This window comes from Hibiscus syriacus, unplaced genomic scaffold (genome assembly GCF_006381635.1).
Source record: "Hibiscus syriacus cultivar Baekdansim isolate YM2019G1 unplaced genomic scaffold, ASM638163v2 tig00110987_pilon, whole genome shotgun sequence".
NCBI classification, from domain to species: domain Eukaryota; kingdom Viridiplantae; phylum Streptophyta; class Magnoliopsida; order Malvales; family Malvaceae; genus Hibiscus; species Hibiscus syriacus.
The window spans coordinates 2,918,863-2,944,165 of NW_024062941.1; the positions used below are offsets into that span (position 1 = coordinate 2,918,863).

Genomic DNA, 25,303 nt, shown 5'->3' on the forward strand with positions numbered 1-25,303 from the left:
TCCTATAATTCTATTTTAATAAAAAAAAAATTAATTGTGATGATGATGTGTCATTATTAATATAATATCACATTATCATTGGAAAAATATCATATCAATAATTCTGTTTATTTTTTAACAATGCGTGTGACTAAATATGTAGTTTAATTTTGGGTAAAGTACAAAAATGGTCCAATGACTATAGTATACTACTTTGTTGAGTCTTCCAACTATTAAAAGTTACAAAATGGTCCCCTGATTATAGGGTATTGCTTTGTCGAGTCCCTCAACTGTTAAAAGTTACAAAATAGTCATCTGACTATTCATTATGTTCCAAACTCATCATTTTCTGTTAAAAATTGATGGCAATCTGAGTTTGGCGTTTACTTGTTGATTGAGATATGATAAAATCTGATCTCATAATCTTAAACGACTATCATATCACAATCAACATGTTAACATCCAACTCAGACAATCGTTAATTTTTTAATAGACAATGATGAGTTTGGAACATAATGAATAGTCAAATGACCATTTTGTAACTTTTAATAGTAGAGAGACTCAATAAAGGAGCACCTTATAATTGGAGACCATTTTATAAATTTTAATAATTATGAGATTCAAAAAAGTAATATACTATAATAGGGAGACAATTTGAGTACTTTACCTTTTAATCTTTTAACAACCAACCACCGTTTAATTGTAATAAATACAATGAAAATAAAAGAAAAGGTTAAAGTCGTACTTTCACAACTTCACCAAACTATTTTAAACTTCAACCACATCCCAATTTTTGGTCGCCATTTTCTCTCTCACTTCCAATTTTCTTAATTTTTCTGTTTAGAATTCGATACCCAATGGATCCAGTGAACACTTGGGGCAATTCCTCCCTCGAATCCGTCGATCCCCAATCCACGACCTCATCGAAGGAGAAGCGCCGCCAATGCCGCGGAATCGAGCTCATCGCCTCCGGAACTTCACTTCCTTCGCCGTCATCGAAGCCCTCGGCAGTTCCCTCACCAACAAATACTCCGAGGGTATGCCCGTAACCGTTACTACGGTGGAACGAGTTCATCGATGAGATCGAGAACCTCTGCAGATCTCGCGCTCTCGAGGCTTTCCATCTAGACCCAACCAATGGGGTGTCAATGTCCAGCCTTACTCTGGTTCCCCGGCTACTTCGCCGCTTACACGGCGGTTCTCCAGCCCCATGATAGGATCATGGGTCTTGATTTGCCTTCCGGTGGTCACTTGACCCATGGGTATTACACCTCCGGTGGAAGACTCGGCTACTTCGTTTACTTCGAGAGTTTGCCTTACAAGGTGAACTCCACCACTGGGTTACATTGACTATGATAAGTTGGAAGAGAGCTTTGGATTTCAGGCCTAAGCTTATCATTTGCGGTGGAAGTGCGTATCCTAGGGACTGGGATTACGCTAAGTTTAGGGCCGTCGCTGATAAGTGCGGTGCTCTCTTGTTGTGTACATGGCTCACATTAGTGGCCTTGTTGCTGCTCAGGTATATTGTTTTAGTTGATCTTATTATTTTGTTTTCTTTATCTTATCTTGCATGATAGTGATTTGTTGTTTAGATCTGGGTTTTTATTTGGGATTTCAATTGTTTATTAATTTGTTTATGGATTGGAACTGGATTTTGTGTCATTCAGCATCATGTTTAGATTCCGGATTTGGGATTTTGACGTGACATTATTTTGGTGGTAGCTTGTGTTTTAATCTTAATTAAACAATTGCATTACAGTTATATCTCTCTATGCTTTATTCTATCTTTTAATGCATACATGCAGTTCATTTTTTAGTAGCTGATTTGAACTGGAAGAATTTGTGTTAAACTTATACTCTTCTCTTGAATTTTGAGGTGAATATTTTAGATCTATACTTCTATAGTGGAACCTATTTCATTGGTAAATGCTTTTTCATTAAAACATTACCAGATCTGAGAATCTTAATGTGATTCAGTCTAATAGGTTTCTAATCAGGTCCACTGATGCATGATTTTATACTGGGCAAAACAGATTATCAATAGAAGTACGAATGAAATATCTAAATATATGAGAATTTGAAATTTCAGGAGGGCGGCCACCCGCCAGCCCTCCCCTGTACATCCCTGTTTCTAATGAAGCTTCTGTCTGTAACAATGGTGATATGGGTGGATCTAATTACGATTTCCCCATCAAATTGTTTTTGTTGTTAGGTCATTGTCAAAGTTTCTTTTTCTAGTAATGTTTTTGTTATTAGATTCCTTAATGCAGTAATAGAATTTCACGTTATTAATTTTATGGATTCTATTGTTTGAGTAGGAGGCGGCAAACCCTTTTGAGTTCAGCGACATTGTAACAACCACCACACACAAGTGAGGGGGTCCTAGGGCTGGTATGATCTTCTACCGCAAGGGACCAAAGCCGCAAAAGGGCCAACCCGAAGGTGTGTGTATGACTTCGAAGACAAGATCAACTTCGCAGTTTTCCCTCCTCTTCAGGGTGGTCCTCACAATCACCAGATTGGTGCTCTGGCTGTGCCTTGAAACATCCATGTCACCTGGGTTTAAGGCTTATGCTAACAAGTTAAGGCCAATGCCGTTTCACTCGAAAGTACCTGATGAGCAAGGGATACCAGCTTGTTACTGGTGGAACTGAGAACCACCTTGTTCTTTGGGATCTCCGACCTCTTGGATTGACTGGTATGTTGGTTAATTACTAGGCCTCTTGGTTGTTGAACTATTGTATTTGATTGAATTCTCATCGTTTTTATCGTGTCCTTACAGCAACAAGGTTGAGAAGCTTTGTGACCTCTCCAACATCACTGTTAACAAGAATGCTGTTTTCGGTGACAGCAGTGCCTTGGCTCCAGGAGGTGTAAGAATTGGTAAGAAGTACTGCTTTAATTAATATCTTGATCTTGAGTTACTCTGGATCATCTTAAGTGAAAGTTTGGTCAATTTTTTATTAGATGGCCCTTGTACTGACATCTGAAGCAAGTTGTGAATTGATTGTAGGTACCCCTGCCATGACTTCAAGGGTTTGGTTGAGAAGGACTTCGAACAGATCGTGAGTTCCTCCACCGAGCTGTGACAATCACTTTGAACATCCAAAAGCAACACGGTAGCTCTTGAAGGACTTCAACAAAGGTTTGGACAACAACAAGGAGATTGAAGAGCTGAAGGTTGACGTTGAGAAGTTTGCATCCTCATTCGATATGCCTGGCTTCAAGATGTCCGAAATGAAGTACAAGGATTAGATCTAAATACCATTTGATAGCATACGGGTGTTTTCAAGATGCAAGTGCTTCTTCTTCCACATACGGTTTCAAGTGTCTTTATTTACTGTCAATTTGATATGACTTTCAAGTTTTTGTTCTGAGTTTGCATAAAACATGTACTAATTTATGTATTCTTTTTTGGGTTTTAATTGCAAATGAAGCAGGGAAATAATGGTCTTTGATTGAACATCCAAAACTCTGGAAAATAATTGTGACCCAAGTCAAGTTCCATTGAAGCACCATTTTATTTGAAATGCTGTGTAGTAGTTATTTTAAAAGGTAAAATATAATTTACACTATAATTTGACCTTTATTTTTGATTTCTCCTTAAATTTTTAAATATTTTAATTTCATTTCTAAACTATGACTCTCATTCGAAATTAGTAATTGAACTTTGAACATTCCAATTTCTATCCTCAAACTATGATTCTCATTTTAGATTGATTCCCAAACTTTATTTTAAAAAAAAGAATATATTGGCCTTTGAAACAACATATTTGTCCAGTACAAACACACCAGAACAGTAAAAGAGCAAAAAACAGAGACCATCAGAGAAACTATGTTGCAGTACGATCCCCTTCTGATGAAGCAGTGCAATGGCTGCAGGAATATCCCACTCAGGACAGACGCAAGATTTTATGTTAGGACAAATTTATAAATTTTAAGTAGGTGAGACTTATAAAATTTGGGGGCGAAAACATATTTTCAATTGAAAATACAAAGATAATGAGTAAAAGAACTATGTTGCAGTACGATCCCCTTCTGATGAAGCAGTGGCAATGGCTGCAGGAATATCCCACTCAGGACAGACGCAAGATTTTATGTTAGGAGGGACAAATTTATAAAATTTTAAGTAGGTGAGAACTTATAAAATTTTGGGGGCGAAAACATATTTTCAATTGAAAATACAAAGATAATGAGTAAAATATATAGGAATTTGAAAATTTTAGGGGTGGACGACCGTCCCCACCCGCCCCCTCTAGGTCCATCCCTGATCCCACCATACAATGGACGCCAATGAGACCAAGCCCTCCACAGCAAAGACGTGGGCAACACCATTACCTGGCCGACCCGTATGCAGAAAAGTCATCATAAGTATAGGAGGAGGCACGAGAGATAACAGAGCGAGAGTCACCCTCTATCACAACAGCCCTACAACCACGAACATAAGCGAGGAGTCCCTCAAAACAGGCTTGTGTTTCCATGTGGAAAGGGTTGAGTGCATGGGATATGAATTTGGATGCAGCAGCAAAAAACCTACCCCCAGAATCACGAATAACAACCTCGATCCCTCCTATACGTGCATGGTTATCAAAGGCACCGTCGAAGTTCACCTTCAACCAAACCGGAGATGGCGGGTGCCAAATATGAGGAACAGGAAACGAAACCACATTTGATGGAACTTGTGCTTACGCAAACTCGGACAGGTAAGTCATTACAAAGTGAAAAACCTCAACATCGGACAGAAGAACAACCTGGTGGAGTTGTTTGTTACGAGCCCCCCACAGTACTCAAAGAAGAATCAAGAGCCTAGGCACGTCAATAGAGGGAAGCAGGGATAGCACTTGCAGAAGCCATTCACCAAAATCAGAAGCTGCCAACCGTGGAAAGTTCCCCCACTCAAACAAGGACCACACCGATTGCACAGCATTACAATGGAGAAACACATGCAGAAGAGTCTCAGGGGCTGTCCCACAACGGAAGCAAGTAGGGAGAGACTGATGTGCCTCTGAAACAATGTAGCATAACAAGAGAGGTGATTATGAAACGCCCTCCACAGGCAAACCTGAACCTTGGCTGGCATCGGCTTGCACCCAAATGAGATTATATAAAGATCTTAGGCGAACATCATGACCTCGCTATATTGTTGCACTCGGAATAATATATTGTAAGCACTGTGAACGGTGAAGTATGTTTCACCAGCCGCCATACGTACCTATCCAGAATTGCAGTAACAAGTAAGGAACCGATAAAATAGCATTCGGTGAATACCTCCGCCATCCAAATCAGACCGCCACCAAAACTTTGCCAAAAACGCATTTCAAATCACAACATAATGAAGACGACAACACATAGATGCTCATTTGGTAAGTAGGCAATGCTTGGAGGTCCGGTTTTGAATCTTCCAATTTCATCTAAATATGTAATTAGTTTCAAATAATATAACTTGGCCTAATGATTTTATTAACAAGTGATGCAATTAATACATATGTATTGTTTGAGATGAAATTGAAGTGCTAAAAAAGTTTGGGACTAATTTAGAATGAAGGTCATAGTTTGAGGTTGGAATTGAAATGCTCAAAAGCTTAAGGATTATTTTAGAAAGTCAGTCACAGTTTAAGGATGAAATTAGAATATTAAAAAATTTAGAGACTAATTTAAAAAAAAAGATTATAATTTGAAGACATATAATACAATTAACTCAAACCAAAATTTAATTATTTTAGTATAGATTTGGGTTCACTTGACTATCCAACCAGATTGTAAAGAAAAGTTTTGAGAAATCAATCAAGATTCTATTCTCTAAAAAAAAATTTAGTTAAAATACATGAATAATTATTTGATTATAAAATATTATTTTATTGAATTTTCTGATTATTAAAAATTATAAAATTATACTTTAATTGTATGGTGTTATTTATCGAATATTAAAATTTATAAAATGATAATCGATTATTTATTGTTCCAAATTCATATAAAATAAAACTAAATGTAAATCTATTAAACAAAATAATTTATTATAATCCGGGGACTATTTATTTACCCTACTCTAGAGATTTTGTAACGTTTTAAAGCTGAACCCCGTTACAGGTTTCTGATCTCGCTTTCCCTCCACTTCCGACGTCGAAATGGAATTCCAAGAAAGCGGTGGCTGCACTTCCGATTGGGACCAGCATTTTACAGAACAAGTCATCCAGTCAATGGACGCCATCGAGGCCTCTCTTCGTTCTTCTTCATCTTCGTCCCCCTCTTCTCTCCTCAAGAAACGCAACTCCACCATCCATCATGAAGATATCCCCCAAACCCGCCGCAGATTACCCAATTCCATCGTCTCTCCGCCACCTTCTTTTCCATTTTCCTTCGCACGTTGTCAATGTATTTTCTATCACTTCATCCATTTTTTTTAAATTAAAATAATTGAATTTGTGAACCCTACGGTTCTCTGATTTTGCAGCTTACCCAAAGCTTAGATATCCGCCGTTGAGATTTGGGGGTCGAATTTTGTATAGCAGAACAGAAGCTGAGGTGGAAAAGGCTGCAATGGGGCTTTTGGGAATACTTGAAGATAAGAAAAAGGAAACGGGTCAAGTTAGTATTGGGTTTGATATCGAGTGGAAACCCTCTTTCGAAAAAGGTTTGTTCCACCCCCTTCCCTTGTCTTGCTACATTCATTCCACATTATCCTTTCTGTTTGTTTCCTTTCAATGCGTGAAACAGATAAATGTGAACTTTCTTATGTTAAGGTATCCTTTGATCATTACTACATACATGCAAACGAATAATATTTTAAAGAATTGAGATATTAAGTTGGAGAATTTTCAAGTGCGTGATGGAATAGTTATGCTAGAATTGACATTGCATTTTAGTAATTCTTTGCTTGCTTTTTTTTTTTTTTTTGTTATGGTTGTGATGTTTAGTGGTTCTGACTGAACACAAAACACACACACGCACACTATCTCTCGTTTGTTGTTGTCCTTTTATTCAATTTCATCCATAAGGCTCATGTCTTCTTACCCACATCCGAATGTGCTTTATATATAGGTAATCCAAGTAAAATGAAGATTTGGAGCAACATAGCTCTTTATTCCATGTTTTATGAATTGCTTTGGCCATCATTAATCTTTTCCTCTTAATTAAAAGGCTCCAACCATGATAACCTAAATCATTCTCAGATTACATTTAGATAGCATTAAAATGTGGACACATTGAATTTGTATCAATATGCATAATTCATGGTAAATATCCATTGTTTTCGTGGATAGGGACTGATTTGGTTGACCACCTCTCCTATTATACAACTGGTCTATCCGGTTTCTATCTTTCCCCATTGAACTTTCATGAAAAGCAGTATCCGTTGATGCAGTTAAATATCTTCTCCCCAAAAATATTTAGGTACATGCATAGAGAACATAATAGCACGAGTCACTTCCAATAAGTGTATTTTTTGCGTTCAACTATACTTTTTTGTTGAGGCATATCAACACAAGTAGATTGATGCTGAATACCTTTGTCTTTTAAAACATTCCAAAAGTTTCATTGAAATACTCTCTACCATTATCAGTATGTAGGATACTGATTTTAGTTTGAAATTGATTTTCAATCATAGCTCAAAAAAATTGAAAGATCATCTTAAGAGACTTGTTGATCATTAAAAACCCAACACAATCAAGTATGATAATCAATTAAAGTGAAAAATCATTTTTTCCGAATAAGTATGGATCTGAGGGGCCCCACACATCGTTGTGAATTAAATAAAAAAAACCTTGAGATTGATAAGTGTAGGTTATACGATAGATAAGGATAATTAGTTAGTATTTTAATATAACACTAACTCTTAGAAAGTTAGATAGATAAGGATAACTACTAAGTTTAAATTAAATACTTGTTCTCACCTACTGTATATATTTATTAAACTTGTAACCTGTTTTAGATGAATATACGAAGTGAAGTTTTTCACTTTTCCTTACTTTTGTCATTTAATTTATTTCGTCACTTGATTCCTTTTACTTCACTTTACATTAGTCCTATTTTCAACATGGTATCAGTTAGGTGACCGATCCTTCACCTAAATCGAGCCGATTTTTTTTACCCTAAATCTAGCCGTCGATCATGAATTCCGCCACTTCTTCATTCTGAGGTCACTTCGGAATTCCTTGTTAATTCGCCCCATTCAAACCTTTCTGATGTTTCTTCAGCCTCTATCACCTGTCACCGATTAAATGGTGACAATTATATCGCTTGGTCCCAATCTGTCCGCCTTTATATAACCGGTCGGCGCAAACAACAATATCTTTTGGAGACCACACCAGTTCCCGTTGTGACAGATCCTAAATATTCAACCTGGCTAAGTGAGAATACCATGATTATGTCATGGCTCATCAATTCCATGATCCTTGCTGTGGGGGAAAACTTTCTGCTATATGAAACAACGGCTGAAATTTGGAGTGTTGCAAGGGCGATGTATTCGAATCTGGAAAATTCTATTGCTTTATTTGGGATCGAGTGTCAACTTGCCAATCTCAAACAAGACAACATGACTGTGACTCAGTAATTTACTCTAATGTCGCGCCTATGACTGCAACTTGATTTGTTCGAATCCCATGAATGGAGGTGTGTAGAAGATGCAGCTCTATTCAAGAAGATTGTTGAACAGCGCCGGATATTCCAATTTTTGTCCGGTTTGCATCGGGATCTTGATGAAGTCCGAGGACGAGTATTAGGACTCAAACCTCTTCCTTCAATCCGGGAAATATTTTCTGCAGTACGACGCGAAGAAAGTCGACGTACCGTTATGCTTCCTGATTCGCAGTCTGCTGAAGGGTCTGCATTGCTCACTCACTCTCAAACTTTTTTAATTTAAAAAAAAATGTGATTTGAAAACCTCTCGTTTCGAAAAATTTGGATTTCCTTTATGATCGAAAAAAATACAGTTCAAAGAGTCGCCACCAATCTTTGATTAGGGTGTGATTGGGCACCCAAAAATGCTTGTTATTTTAAATAAAAATTAATTTTAATTAAAACAACAAATTAAGGTCTGCGTTACCAAAATCCGAGTTTGGGAGTCGGTTACGTGCGGGGAAGGATTAGCACCCCCACAACGCCCTAAATCGGTACCTAGCCGAATTAACGTCTTTGCAATGAACTTTACAAATTCAAATTTAATTTAATTTTTGATCCATAAAACAATGATGTAAATTTAAAAACATTCAAAAGCACTCAAATAAATTAAATTAAAATTACCGAGTCGTTTTAGAAAGATAAAGAATGTTCGATTATTTACAAATATCGAGACCAGATCTTAAAGATATAACAACCTTTTCTCGATATATTTAAATAAACGAACATTTCTTTTCTCTCGTTCCCAAATTTTAGGTGACGAATCAATTTTTTGTTTCTTTCGGGATACACTTTTATTTTAAAATCATTAAAAGCGGACCTCAAATCAGTTATGACTGCCCACTTCAACAATTTTAAATTAAAAGTGTTACCCTTAGTCCGATTATTTATTTATAAGTCAAGCTATGCACGTAAGTCCATCATACTACTAAAATATGGTATAACCGAATTAATATAAAAAAACAAGAGAAATAGTATATTTATATACATACACATGCAAGACTTTAAGCAAACTAAATAAATAACAATTATGAATCGGGAAGCAAAATGCGGCAATTATATAAATTAAAAATAAACTGATACATAAAACTGAAACATAATGCACTCAAAATCTAAGGTCAAAAATAGAAATTCCCAAAAATGGTGAACCAAGAGATTAAATTGAATAATTACTAAGTTAATTAGGGATTAAACAAAAATAAACATGTAATTAAAATCAACCATGCTAAATAATAATAGACAGTGAATTAAGACATAAAAGCTAAAGCATTAACAGAATTAGACCAAATCAATAAAACAGAAAAACAAATCTGGAAAATAATAGCATTAGGACAAATAAAATAGTTCAAATCAGAAAACAAACTTATATAAGTGACTAAACTATAAATAAGCATTAAATCATGGGGGATTAAAGTATGATTTTTTAATTTTCACAAATCCAAAATATAAAGTTCAAGAAATTTGCGTATTTACGAAATCAAGACATAACAATTAAACAATAAAACGAAATAATCATATAGGGGACTAAAACGAAAACATGCAGCCAAAGTTAAGGGGTACGAAAACAATTACCCTAAATTTATATAAAACCTAACTATAAGCTAAACCTAAACCCAACTCAAAAAAACCACTCAGCCCCTCCATTCTCTCCACTCACAACCGACCATGACCCTTAACTCCTAACCCCGACCACCGTAAACGGTGGTCCAATGACCTAAATCAATGATCCCGAACTCCTTACAACCCTCATCTCGCCTTACTAACCTTCAATCTTGAGTCTAAATCTCGTTAGAAATTTAAAAAAACAGATTCAAAAACAATCCCGACCTCTCGGCCTCATTCTCTCTTCAACGCCTCCCCTCTCCGACGATGACCCCAACTACTAAGGTAACATTACTACTTTCCCTTTATTTTTCTGTTTTGGTTCTGATTTGAAACATAGACACACACAAGAACATTATGAAAGCAATGGAAAATGGAAATTGAAAACAAATACCCTTTTGAGGCTATGTGTTGCTTTGATTCAATGAAAAATGGAGTTCCACCGTTTCATTTGACTTCCAATTAAAAAGGAAAAATCCACCCTTGTACAATGCTTTTTCTTCTCTGTAGAAAAAAAGAACCAACAAGCTCCCCTCTTTTCGTTTACAGTGTTTGATCTGGTAATATGAAAATGATGTTTACACTGTTTTTTATTTTTTGTTCTGTATCTGTAGAAAAAAAAATGGTCTTCCTATCCTAATGCCCTTGTTGTCTGTGTAATTTTTCTGCTCTGTTTTTCCTCTGTGCTCCTGTTTTTTTCCTCTTTTTTTTTTTGGTTCCTCCCCCTTTACTGTGTGTGTCCTCTTTCTTTTACAGTAGTTAATTCCCCCTCTATTCCAATGGCAGTTAATTCCAATAAAACTGACCCTCCATGTTTTTTTGGTTTTCAACTCCCAAAAACTACTTTCATTTGCCCATGATATAGGCCCAGACAAATTAAGCATCTACAATTATCCTCGTACAAAGAAATTCTTTATTTCTATGGACGTTATTTTCTTTGAAAAAACACATTTTTTCCTTAAAACTGCCATTCAGGGAGAGTCATATAATGAATATCAGTTTGTTGACTCACAACAATTGTCACTTGATTTGCAGCCAGCTCTTTTTGATCAACCAACACCGTCAAACCAGTTAAACTAGTGGAATAAGCCTTCAAAATCGCTACAGCCAAACCAAACAACACTACCAAACCCAGAAAACGTATCTTTGTCAAACCAGTCCACCGAAACACATTTACCTCGTCATGATTAGCATATCACTTCGCCTCAAATACCTCAAACCGAGTTGCAGATTTACAAGAGACGACAAAAACCAATTTCTAAATGAATCCCTGAACCTAATCCCGAGTCTCCCACACAGCATGGACACTGTCATGAACCGGAACCGAACGAGAATCTTTTGGAGAATGAAGAAGGTAATAAGAGTTCTTCCACTGAATTAAATGCTTTAATTGATGATAATGACTTGCCGATTGCTCTAAGGAAAGGAGTAAGAAAATGCAGAAATTATCCAATTGAGAGATTTGTTGCATATGGAAAGCTAACGTCTTGGTTTAAGAACTTTACAGCAAGTGTAGATAGCATTACTGTTCCAGATACGGTGGAAGAAGCATTGAAAGATCCCAAGTGGAAAAAGGCAGTAGAAGAGGAATTAAAAGTACTAGAAAACAACAATACTTGGATTATAGTTGATCTTCCGAAAGATAAAAAACCAGTCGGCTGCAAATGGGTATTCACGGTAAAATACAAACTGATGGTAGCATTGAAATATATAAAGCGAGATTAGTGGCGAAAGGATTCACTCAATCTTTTGGAGTTGATTATCATGAAACGTTTGCTCCGGTAGAAAAACTAAACACTGTGAGAGTGTTACTGTCATTAGCAGTTAATGAGAATTGGGTGCTTCATAAAAGTAGAAAGCCATGGTGAGAGAGAGCGTCTTAGGAGGTCCGTCCTCCGGCGAGGATTGGACGGTGTTTGTAGATAATCTTAGCAAGAGAGTCACTTGGAGAACATTAAAGGATATTTTTAGTCAACAGGGTAGTGTTATGAGAGTTTACATCCCGAATAGGTCTAACAAGCCAAATTATAGAGATCATACGTTTGCGTTCGTTCAGTTTGCGGAGGATGAAATGAAGAAGGCGATTGAGAATGTTAATGGTATTTGGATTGATGGGAAGAAAGTTTCGGTATGTGTAGCTAAATATCAGAGGCAGAAGCACATGCAAGTAGTTGGAAGAAAGTCCAAAAAAGATGAAGATAAGTTGAGTGAGGGAGCGAACTGGAGGAGTAGAGTTGGATCTCAGTCTTTCAGTCGTTTGAGGGATGAAAGGTCATATAAGGATGCTTTAGTCTCGTCTGATGGGATGAGGAAAGGTCCGGTGGAGGAAAAGATTAGGGTGGGTCACCCTTGTAAAGATGCTGTAATGAGAAATCTTTGGGAGATGCATATTCCCTCAGATGAATGGGATTGGGTGAAGAGATCATTGACTGGGATTATCAAACCACACTTTGATTTGGAGTTAGTGTTGAAGGGATTGGCAAGCGATGGGATCAAGGTTAAGGGAGCTAAGTGGGGTTATGCGTGGAACTCTTGCATATTAACCTTTGATTCGGTGGAAGATTTTAAAGAGGCGTGGTCGAGCAGATTAGAGGAATTATCCTTCTGGTTTGATTGGATTGATTCTCTTGTGAATGATGATGGGGTACCGATGGCGTTTTGTTCGGTTGAGTTAGTTGGAATCCCCTTATTATGCTGGAATGTCTCTTTTATGGAGAAACTTGTCTCAAGGTGGGGGAAGCTGTCTGTATCAACGATTCGACGGTGCAAAGAGGCGACATGGCGGTGGCAAGAGCCTTGCTGAGGGTGGCCAGTCCCTTTGATGTACAGGAGTCTGTTATTGTGGGCTCGTATGGGAGATCTTTCAAGGTCAAAATTAATGTGGGGTCAGTCTATATAAAACAGGAAAGTTTCTCAGTAGGAAACTCAACGGTGGATACTATCAGGGTATGTTCAGAGATGATGAAGTTTCAGAGGAGGAAGAAGACAGGTGCTCTGATGGGGTTGGTAGACCAGACTTGCCAGCTGTGGATACTAGGGACAGTGTTGACAGATGGTTAGTAGGGGATGTGAGTACAGCTGTATCAGGCGGCAAAGGGGGTCAAAATTTAAGTTGGCAGGAGGGAGAAGGTCAACATAGTGGACTAAAGATGTCAGACTGTCCAGCAGAGGATTTGAATTTGAGAGGGAATTATCAGGGTATTGGGATTAGGTGTAATTTTTCCAATGAAAGTGATAAAGCCCAATCAGAGGACTTGAGTGAGCCCATTAGACTATCAACTGCTGGGCCAGTTGTCATTTTAAATCGACTGGGATGTGGTAGACTTATAGAATCTCGAGTGGAGGAACTAGGAGACTCACAGAAAAAGGTGATGGACGAATCAAATAGGCAGGATCAGGATATAGCTTCGTCTGAATCCAACTCAAATTTGCTTGTTGGTGGAATTAACGTCAGTCTACAGGATAAGTTTACAAATGAGGATATGGTAGAGGAAAGATTAATTCGGGAGAAGGAAGTTGGTAGTGCAGAAGGAACAGAGGTGGAAAGGGTTGAAATTCCAATGCTATTGGCTGGTAATCAGGGGCGGAGTATCAACAAGGAGTCCATTTCTTATGGTTTAAAAAGAGGTTTTCTTAAGAACAAGATGTTAAGGATTGCTCCAACTTGGTCTGGTAGTTCTTGTTCGGAGGGTGAAGTTTCATTTTGTTTCCATGATCGAATTTATGAAAGACTAGATAGAGGTATGGACAGGGAAAATATGGATCAAAATAGAGATAATTCTGTGTCCCCGCACAAATCTGTCGAAGCAAGATTGGAAGTTGCTGCTACTAGGGATGTGTGTGATATGTTGGGAATCTCTTTCAAAGGGGGTTATCATGTTTTGGAAGAGGAGATCTTGAAGATGGAGCTAAAAGGGCCTCTTAGAAGCTCTTGACTGATTTTTACAGGATGGTAAAGGTTTGGTGCTATTGTTAATTATGTCACAAATCAAATTGATTTCATGGAACGTTAGGGGGCTTGGTAGAAAGGAAAAATCAAGAGCAGTTGCAAGATTAGTTTCAAAAATCAAACCGATAATTATGTTTCTTCAGGAAACGAAGTTGAATAAATGCCAAAAGGGATTGTTGAGGAAGTTAGGGGGTAACTTCTTGAAAGGTTTTAGTTTTCAGCCGGCTACTGGTTCTGCAGGGGGCTTAATATGTTTGTGGAATGAAAATATGTTTGAAGTAAGCAGGGATTTTAAACACAATAGATTCATTGCGTTATCAGGAAAGGTTAAGAGTCTCAACTTTGATTGTGTTGTTATTAATGTGTATGGACCGTCGGTTGAGGCTGATAAAGAGGAATTTTTAAGAGAGCTGATGTGTTTTATACAACAGCTTGATTTGCCTGTATGCCTAGGAGGGGATTTCAACGCTTATCTTGATCCCGATGAGAAGATTGGAGTTGCTCAGAATTGGCATTCAGTAGAGTTATTCTCCAACTTTGTCCTAAATTTAAACCTTATGGATCTACTTTTAGTTGGAGGGAGATTTACTTGGTGCAATAATAGAGAAGCTCCCACGTGGATTAGATTAGATCGTTTTCTATTAAGTGGTGTATTTTTTCAGGTATTTCCAAAAGTTATCCAGAAAGTGTTGCCAAAATCTTTATCTGATCATAATCCTATACTACTTGAAGAAGATCTCAAAAATTGGGGCCCCAAACCTTTTCGGTTTTTTAACTACTTACTAGAGGAGGATGGGTTTAATGGGGTGGTTCAAAATGCTGTGCATGATCTAAAAAGGGAGAATGCCCGAAGGGGTATACTGAGTATTCTTCAGGGAACAAAGAAAGCGATTAAAATGTGGCCAAATAGTAACAATATGGGAATTTCAGAATAGATATCAGAGCTGGAAAACAGGATAAATGACTTGGAATTAAAGTCTCAGGGTAGGGGAATTTCTGCACAAGAATGGGGTCAACTATTATCTTGGAGGAATGATTTGTGGAGTTTGCATAGGAAGGAGGAGAGTATTTGGTTCCAAAAATCACGTCTTAAATGGATTAAGGAAGGGGATAGAAATACCAGATTCTATCACATATGTGCTCTTAATAGGAATAGAATGAATGCTATTTCGTCTTTGAAAGTGGCTGGGATAGATATCTCTGATCCTACTCTGATTAGATCAGCTATCTTTGATTTTTTTAAAGTTAATTACAATGAGAAAACTTCTCTGGAGGTGGATGAATGTAATCTGAATTTCGCAAAATTGACAGAGGAACAAAAGATTGGGTTAGAGGCTGATTTTTCTGAACAGGAAGTGTGGGATGTTGTCTTTAAGTCGGACAGTGCTAAGGCACCTGGTCTAGATGGGTTTACAATGGGTTTTTTTTAAAAATTCTGGACTATATTAAAGGACCAGATCGTGCAGTTTGTTCAAGATTTTCACAGAGGGAAAAAATGGGAAAAAGGAGTGAATCATTCCTTTATTACTTTAATTCCCAAGAAGGTGAATCCTCAAGGAATTGAGGATTTCAGACCTATTAGTCTTGTTGGCAGTCTTTACAAGATTATTTCTAAAGTACTCTCCAAAAGACTTGTCCCTGTTATTAATGGTTTAGTAAGCCCTTCACAGTTCGCATTTATTCCGGGTAGACAATTGCTAGATTGTGCTCTTTTGGCAAATGAAGGCATTGAATATTGGAGAAAACTAGAGAGAAAAGGAGTTGTCTTTAAAGCTGATTTCCGTAGGGCCTATGATTCGGTTGAGTGGCCTATCTTATTCAAAATTTTGAAGGTTATGGGTTTTGGGGAAAAATGAATCTCATGGATTAAATGTTGTGTTTCTTCTGTCTCTATTTCGGTGTTAGTTAATGGTTCACCTACTGAGGAATTCAATATTAGCAAAGGGCTGAGACAAGGGTGCAGTCTATCCCCTCTCCTGTTCAATTTAGTGGGGGAATTATTAAATCTTATGTTGATTAAGGCTGTTAATATAGGTCTGTTTCAAGGGGTATTGGTAGGGTTGGTAATTCCTTTCAGTTGTCACACCTACAGTTTGCAGATGATTTAATCCTTTTTTGCAGAGATACTCCAATGCAAATTCTAAATATTAGGAGAGTATTGAGGGTTTTCGGTTCTATGTCTGGGTTACACTTAAACTTGTCTAAGTGTTCATTATTTGGGGTTAATATGGAAGCTGACAGAGTTAAAGATTGGGCTATGAAAGCGAGCTGTGGAGTGGGGTCTTTTCCAATGTCTTATCTTGGTTTACCGATTGGAACTAGGAAAAATTCAAAGGGTATGTGGGAACCGGTTGTCCAGAATTTTAATAAGAGATTAGCTGGGTGGAAAGCTAAATCGTTGTCGCTGGCGGGCAGACTTGTTTTGGTTAAATCCGTATTATCATCCTTGCCAATCTTTTTTCTATCTATTTTCAAGATCCCTCTAAAAGTGACTCAGAAGTTGAACTCGTTGATGGCTAACTTCCTTTGGGGTGAAGATCTTGATAAAAAACGAATTCACTGGGTGAATTGGAAATCGGTTAGTAAACCAATCGAAGAGGGTGGTCTGGGAATTCTTGACTTAAGGTTGATTAATAGGGTCCTACTTGGGAAATGGGTTTGGAAATTTGCTAATGAAAAATATAGTGTGTGGAAGAATATGATTTGTTGCAAAAACAACGTTAGCAGTATGTCTCTTTCAATTTCAAATGCGGCTTCACCTTTAGACTCTTGGATATGGAGAGGTATCCTCAGTAACTATGCTAAGAATGATCAGATTGGTGATTGTTTGAGACAGAATTCAAAGATAAATTTGGGAAATGGTTGGTCGATTGCTTTTTGGAGTGATGTTTGGATTACTAATCTGCTTTTAAAAAACCATTTCCCCAGAATATTTGCTTTGTCGACGAATAAATGGGGGATGGTTTCTGAGTTTGGGGAGTATGAAGATGATGTCTGGGTTTGGAACATTCAACTTAGAAGAAATTTGTGTGATTGGGAATTGGACCAGTGGATCGCTTTAATGTCATTGATCGACAAAATTTCGCTGGAACGATCTATGGATGACTTCATGGGATGGTCAGGAAAGGGGGATGGCATGTTTTCGGTCAAATCATGTAGACAGTCGTTACAAGGTAGGTCGGAAGAGAGTTATGAGTGGAAGAAGTGGGTTTGGGATGGATTGGCACCTCCTAGAGTACAAACTTTTCTATGGCAGATCTGTCATCAAAAATTAGCAGTTATAGTGGAATTGAAGAAAAGAGGGATTCAAATTTCGGATGTTTTGTGTCCATTATGTCTTTCTCAGGATGAGTCTATTGCACACCTATTCCTATCGTGCACTGTTGCCTCGGATTTGTGGAGCAAATTCCTAAGGTTATGGAATATCTCTTCGGTGTTGCCTCAAGACCCTTTTGCTATTCTGTGCTCGTGGTCAAACCTATGTCATAATTCACTTATTTGGAGGTTTATTCCGGCTGTCATCTTCTGGTCTATTTGGAAGGCAAGAAATTTGGTTGTTTTTGAAAACGGCAAGTGTGACTCTAATGTTCTGTTCTTTATCACTAAATTTAGATTGGCGAAATGGTTCTTAGCTAAATACCCTGGGGTTCGGATTTAGATCGACCTTCTAATAGGGGATCCTACTCGGGCTGATAAACTCCTCCATAGTACGATTACTAAGAAGGTTATTGGTTGGACTCCTCCACCATCGGATATGTTCAAACTTAATGTTGATGGGGCAGTGACTGGAGATGGGATGCAGGGTGGTATTGGTGGTGTTTTGAGAGACTCCTTTAGTTGCTCTTTAGCTAATTTTTCTTCTGCAGTAGGGTCGGGTCTCCCTATAGTGACTGAACTGAAAGCTATTAAGAATGGATTGGTTTTTTTCTTTTCTTCCAATTGGGCTAACAAGGGTAGACTTATTTTGGAAAGTGATAGCAAATGTGCAGTGGAATGGATTTTAAAGCTACAACCTGCTCCTACTTTTTTCAGTGATTTGGTGGAGGAAATTGGAGTTCTTGTTACTGCTAAGGGCGTCGTTCTTAGATGGGTTCCTAGGAGTTGCAATATGGAGGCCGACAGGTTAGCTAAGCAGGGGATCGGTTGAGTGTTGCAGGCTTTCTGTTGAGTCTGATGACCTAGCTGAGGATGGGTTAGGCTAAGGGGTCTTTGTTTCCCAACGCTATTTGTATTAATGTCCTGTTTTATTATCGAGGGTTAGAGTGTTATGTATATCTTATGTTATTCAGGGCTAGAATGTATTGTGTATCTTATGTAATTCTGGTTTATTAATAAATTGAGGTACTCTTTTCCTCCCTCAATTAGTTGCCACTTTTCAAGAGTCAACTATGAGGGAGGTTTTTAATGAGACCTCCTATTCCTATCAAAAAAAAAAAAAAGAATTGGGTGCTTCATCAGTTAGACATCAAAAACGCATTTCTAAACGGAAACTTGGAGGAGGAAGTATATATGCGAATTCCACCTGTTGTGAAGAGTAATACAGGAAAAACATGTAGATTACTAAAGTCCTTGTATGGATTTAAGCAATCTCCAAGAGCCTGGTTTGACAGATTTACAAAGGTGATTATTCAGGATGGTTACAAGCAATGTCAGTCGGATCACACTTTATTTGTCAAAACAGCTTCAGACAACAAAAAGACAATTTTGATTGTCTATGTGGATGATATCATTCTAACAGGTGATGATTGTATGGAGATAGAAAGATTGAAAAAGCTACTTGCGAAGGAGTTCGAAACCAAAGACTTGGGAACTTTACGGAATGAAGGGATGTAAGCCGGCAAAAACACCCATGGAAGAAAATCTTAAGCTAAGGAGAGAAGAATTGGGAAGTCCTGTGAACAAAGAACAGTATCAAAGGCTAGTAGGTAAACTAATTTATTTATCATTTACTAGACCTGATATTGCGTTCCCTGTCAGTATAGTGAGTTAATATATGAATGATCCAAGAGAAGAACATTTAGAGGTTGTGAATAGAATTCTAAGATACTTGAAAATGACACCAGGACATGGGTTAATTTTTAGAAAGAGTGATGATAGAACAGTAAGAATTTTTTCGGAATCAAGCTGGGCAGGTGAATTAACGGATAGAAGATCTACAACTGGTTATTGTTCATTTGTTTGGGGAAATCTGGCTACTTGGAGAAGTAAAAAACAGGCGATGGTGTCTCGAAATAGTGCAGAAGCAGAATTTAGAGCAATGACACTTGGAATTTGTGAAGGAATTTGGCTTCAAAGAATGTTAACTGAGCTGGGGTTATGTGCCGACAAATGGTTTGAACTTCAAAGTGACAGTAAATCTGCAGTAAGTATTGCAAAGAATCCAATTCATCATGACCGAACGAAGCATGTGGAGATTGACAGACATTTCATCTCTGAAAAGGTGAATGGTGGAACGGTGAAACTCAATTATGTTTCAACGAAGAATCAGTTAGCAGATATTCTCACCAAAGCACTTCCAAGAATTACCTTTGATGAGATTATATCCAAGTTGGGTCTTTTCAACATTTACTCCCCAACTTGAGGGGGAGTGTAGGTTATGCGATAGATAAGGATAATTAGTTAGTATTTTAATATAACACTAACTCTTAGAAAGTTAGATAGATAAGGATAACTACTAAGTAGTTTAGTTTAAATTAAATACTTGTTCTCACCTACTGTATATATTTATTAAACTTGTAGCCTGTTTTAGATGAATATACGACAATGAAGTTTTTCACTTTTCCTTACCTTTGTCATTTAATTTATTTCGTCACTTAATTCCTTTTACTTCACTTTACATTAGCCCTATTTTCAACAATAAGGCTTTGAATGATAAATGTTTTTATGAACTTTTTATAAAATGCAGTTTTCACAATTAAATTAGAACAATATATTTCTTTAAATAAGGTAGGAAATAACCTTTTCAGGCAGGAGAAACTAGGATGCCCTAATCTATAGTGTTGAAACATTATTTTATCTTTAACAGAGATAGGACTAACACTATCATCCTAGCACTGCCAATCTTCCTCTCTGAATTTTGGTCCTGAAACACGCAATAGGAGTCGCAAAAATGACATAGCAATTGGAATATTTAGACAGTTTACTAACAGATAACAGATTGCATGCAAGCTTAGGTACATGAAGGACAAATTTAAGAGTTAAGGTTTTTGACAAAATGATTGGACCTTTACCAGTAATTGGTGTATAAGAACCATTTGCTATACAAATTTTTTTCATGACTAGAACAAGGAACATAAGTATGAAAAAAAATTGAAAAACTTGGCATATGGTCAGATGCTCCAATATCTATGATCCATGGAGCAGGGATAAGGCATTTAAATTTCTACCTGTTTGTTCCAAGGAAAGTATTAGGAGTACCAGATGATCCGGAATTAGATTTCAACAGCTTTAATATTTGATCAATTTGTTGTGGAGTGAAGGGGACAACGTCAGCTTCATTTCCTGAGGGAGTATGATTGAACTTGCCTTCATGTTTTCTCTTCCAGTTTAATGTCAATATCCTAGTCGACTCTCTTATTGAGGATCCTACTATTGCAGATATGCTTCCTTGTCCTAATGTTAAAAGGAAAACCGTTCAGAGTTGGCTTCCTCCTCCAACTCATTTTTTTAAGTTTAATGTTGATGGGGCGGTTAGTGGTGATGGGCTAGTGGGTGGAATTGGAGGTATTTTGAAGGACTCCAGCTGTAATGTCTTGGGGTCTTTTTCTATTAGTGTTGGCCCTTGTATTCCCCCTTTGGCAGAGCTGAAAGCAATAGAAAAAGGCATTGATTTCTTTCTCGCATCAGCATGGGCTAAGGAGGGAAGATTGATTATTGAGAGTGATTGTAAAGTAGCTGTGGACTGGATTGTGTGGCCGGCTTCAGCCCCTCCTTTCTTTACTTATCTGGTTGGGAAAATTGTATCTATTATTTCGGAAAGGGGGTTTATTGTTAGGTACATTTCTAGAAGTTGCAATTGGGAGGCAGATTCTCTGGCTAAACAAGGGATTGGGTGATGTTTTGTATGTGCTCTGCCCCCATGTAGTTTGTGCTGGGAGTCTGTTTTTTGGATGGTGTGTAAGGTGTTTCTTTATGTAATTTGTACGAGTTTGATCTATTAATAAAACAAGGCACTCTTTTCCCCCTTCCGCCGACTATGGAACACCGTTTTGGTGGTCCGTTAATCATGAGGGGGGTTGTTAATGAGACCTCACATTCCTATAAAAAAAAATGTTTTCTCTTCCAGTTAGCTGGTTTTCCATGAAGTTTCCAGCAGTTTTCACGTGTATGCTTTGGTTTGTTCACTCCTCCCACATAGGATATCGCTTAGTTGCTGCTAATGAAGAATTTTCAATGCTTCTGTTTGAGCCTTTTTTCCCCCAATATAGCCAACCTGTGATTTCCTTTGCTTCAAACCTCAGCAAATACCTCACCAATAAATGGAAGGGGTTGTCTCCCAATGATTCTCCCCCAACTTCATCAAACTCCACATCAAGTCCCATGGGAAATTTGAAAATGCAATCACCTTTTACCCTTTTTTGTAGTAATTGAAATCGTCGGTGGATTTCCATTTATAAAAGTTAAAGAAGTCTAAATCTTGCCATAGACGTTTCAGAGAATCAAAATATTTGGTGACACTATCTTCACCTTGATGTATTTCCGCCAGTTTCTGCATGATTTCATATATCTGAGACTGATTTCCCAGATTTGAATATATTCTATTGACATTATCCCAAAGTTCTTTTTCTGTATGATAACACATGTAATTGGAACTTATGTCCTATTCCAAGGAGTTTTCTGTATCCCAAGAAGACTAGGATGGGTCATCCATGTCTGGTTCCTTCTTCTCACCAGTCAAATATCCAATCTTCCCCATGCCTTGAACATACATACGCACATACAGAGACCAGCATAGAAAATTCTCTCCATTCTGCCTAATAATAGTTATTTGGACCGAATGAGAATGACATGTGGCTAAGAATTTTTTTTGATTGGATGAGGTAGGTGTTTTAGAAGTAGGATTAGTGACTGAAGCATCATATTGAGTTTCAGGCATGGCGGAAGTGTGGTGGTTAGTTTTTCTTCTGTTGGATCACATTGTACATATATATAGATGCAAATGTCACCAAAATAATAATAAAAAAAGAATATAACCACTGGAATTTACAACTATACAAGAAATCTGCCTAATCTCCTTTAATATAGCCTAGAATTTCTATATTTACAGCTAGGTCAATATTTCCTACTCCAACAATACTTGTACTCATATATAACATTTACATGCATTTAGTTGATATGCCAAAGAAAGGATGGAACACGCTTTTCCTCATCCAACTGCAACAATTACAAGAGCCATGTCCAATTTTATAATGAAGTGTCATTTTTGTGATGGAAGTGCAAAACATATTATCTGCAATATTTGTATTGATGAAGTATTGAGCATGAGAATGACAATCACTATTGAACGTAATGTACTTAAGGGAAAGGGTGCTTGATAACAGGGGGATAATTACTGGCAAATCTTTTCTATCTATGCATATAAACACACCTTTTGAAATTTTTCTTGCATCGTGTTGGTTGAATTTTGGTTACATTCTGTCTAGTAGTTTAGGAACAAAAACCAAGGTTGCATCCTTGCATCTCTTCCAATCATATGTGGAAGAATTTCATATTCTAAGTAAGAAACTTTATTCTCATTTTTATGGTTTTGCAAAGGAGATAAGGGAGTTTGTTAAGCTAAAATTCCAGTAAATAGAGCTGCTTGGATAATTATTTATGTTTGGAATTTTGACACTGCAGGTATTTTCCCTGGAAAGGCTGCAGTGATGCAGATATGTTGTGACCGTCGTTATTGTTATGTGATGCATATTATTCATTCCGGAATACCTCAAAGTCTGCAGGTTCTTCTTGAGGATTCTGAAATTATAAAAGTAATGTCTTTATTTTAAGTCTTTTTATTGGCAGCTTAAAGTCCTGAACTTCCATGTTGGAATCTATATCTATTTTTAGTATTTTGAAATACTGCTTGCAAATGAACAGACCGGAGTTGCAATTGATGGCGATGCTGTCAAGATGTTCAGTGACTATAATGTATCTGTTAAAGCTCTGGAAGATCTTTCAGATCTAGCAAATCAAAAGTTTGATAGGGATCGTCGAAATTGGAGTCTTGCAGCTCTCACCGAGGAGCTTTTTTGCAAAGAGGTACCATCTAATTTAGCTATTTGAAATCCTGGAGAAAACTGAAGTAGGCTTTCATCTTACATACTCCTAATATGATATTAGTTCTCAACCCGTAAATAGTATTAGCATTTCAACTTCCACCAAAATATTTGGTTTTGCTTTTGCTTTGGGCACCGAGGCTGAATGCTTTCATTGGGAAGTCTTATTAAAATTCTTTGTATTGCAGCTTCCGAAGCCCAAGAAAATTAGGCTAGGGAACTGGGAGTTATATCCTTTATCCAAGGAGCAACTACAGTATGCAGCAACTGATGCTTTCGCTGCATGGCACCTATACCAGGTATCATTACAATTACAATATTATATTCTATTCTTCCATCATAAATGTAGATAGGCTTGGGTATTGTTTCGGGCTTCATTTTCAGTTTTTGTTCTTAATACTGTTACAATTGCTACTATTTATGCTACTTGGACTTGAGTGTTTCTCCAACTCATATGTGTCCAGCATGAGTATGTTCAATTTTTTCAAGATTTTATGTATTTCAAGAAAAATGAAGAATTGGAGCAATGTAGACTTATAACACTATGTTTTCTTCTTTCTTTTACATGCAAGTAGTTTAATGTTGCGCTGCAAATGCAGGTTTTAAAGAGCCTACCAGATGCAGTAAAGGATCTGGCGGATAAAAGCGAAAACATTCCAGCACAATGGTTCTCATAGTAGGTTTGATATAATTTTCTGTATCATGTCATTATTATTAAGTTAAAAGATTTGATGCTTGCTATTATTTGATTTTAACTCAAGGTAGAGTCTGCTTAGCATAGAGTGAGTGTGTGCCAAAGGTCAAGAAGGAAAGAGGTCAAGTTTTTTCTTGTGATTTGCATGTATTTGTTGGCCACTTTTGAAATGCTTGTTTATATGCAGCTGTTGTATATGATTTTAATTTATATAGCTTGAATTCATTCATGTTATGTTCCTGCAAAGATGATCTGCATTGTACGGAATCTAATATATGTAGTTTGAACAAATATTGTGTTTTTTTAATTCAATGTGATCTAATCATGTACTGGTCTTACAAGGAGTAAGTGAGATACATATGCTTGTATGCTACGTCGAAGATTGTTCGAATGAATAGGTACCCTTCTTTACATTCAAATGATTTTTAATATTTTAAATAAAAACTATTTATATTATTTAGAAATTTCTAGTTTAATATCATCATACATCAATTATGTACCATCTCATGCATTTTTATATTCATGCCATTCATGATATTTAATAACTTAAGGTGATGTCATTAAGAAAAATCGAGTGAATATTGTTGTTTCCAGAAGGAATCAATTGAGGCTTCACTCAAATTAAATAAATTTACATTGATGAAAGGATCATATTGTAAAATAAATTTGAACTCGTAAACCCAATATTAAGACAATATATAATCGGTTAGGTATCATGCTTGATCGTTGTAGGGCATTAGTTCTCCTCCAATTCGTTTTTTATTCTTTAGTCAAGAGCAGATCTTAAAATTATCATGAAAAAGAGGTTTTTAAAATTTATTTTAAAAAGTAATTTTATAAGTGTTTGATTATACTTGGTCTAAGTGATTGATAATAACTCCAAGTTCTTATTTTTAAAAATTGGGATTTTAAATAACTCCAAGTTCTTATTTTTAAAAATTGAGAAAATCGCCTCAGTGACCAAAAATACCTTATAATATACGATTTTAACCAATTTTTTTTGGATTTGCCAAAATGACCAATAAAATCGCAACGCGATATAAAAATCGCAACGCGATTTAGAAAATCGCAACGGTCAAAAGAAAATCGCAACGCGAGCTTCCAAGTTCGCAACGCGATTTAGAAGAAAATCGCAATGCGATTGATAGAATCGCAATGCGATTTATAGAATCGCAATGCGATTGAGAGAGTCGCAACGCGATCTAGAAG

General features: G+C 37.0%; 1 protein-coding gene and 1 pseudogene across 1 annotated transcript; both read left to right on the forward strand.

Annotated features, from left to right (window-relative positions):
- The first annotated feature begins 788 nt into the window (after nucleotides 1–788).
- Nucleotides 789–3,497, forward strand: LOC120148798 (annotated as a pseudogene).
- Nucleotides 3,498–6,061: 2,564 nt separating this feature from the next.
- Nucleotides 6,062–24,084, forward strand: LOC120148799 (Werner Syndrome-like exonuclease). The gene is made up of 6 exons (XM_039161809.1): nucleotides 6,062–6,351; nucleotides 6,431–6,610; nucleotides 22,982–23,112; nucleotides 23,222–23,383; nucleotides 23,589–23,699; nucleotides 24,000–24,084. The coding sequence occupies exons 1-6, from the start codon at nucleotides 6,105–6,107 to the stop codon at nucleotides 24,075–24,077; spliced, it is 909 nt and encodes a 302-aa protein (XP_039017740.1). The 5' UTR covers nucleotides 6,062–6,104; the 3' UTR covers nucleotides 24,078–24,084.
- Nucleotides 24,085–25,303: the final 1,219 nt, after the last annotated feature.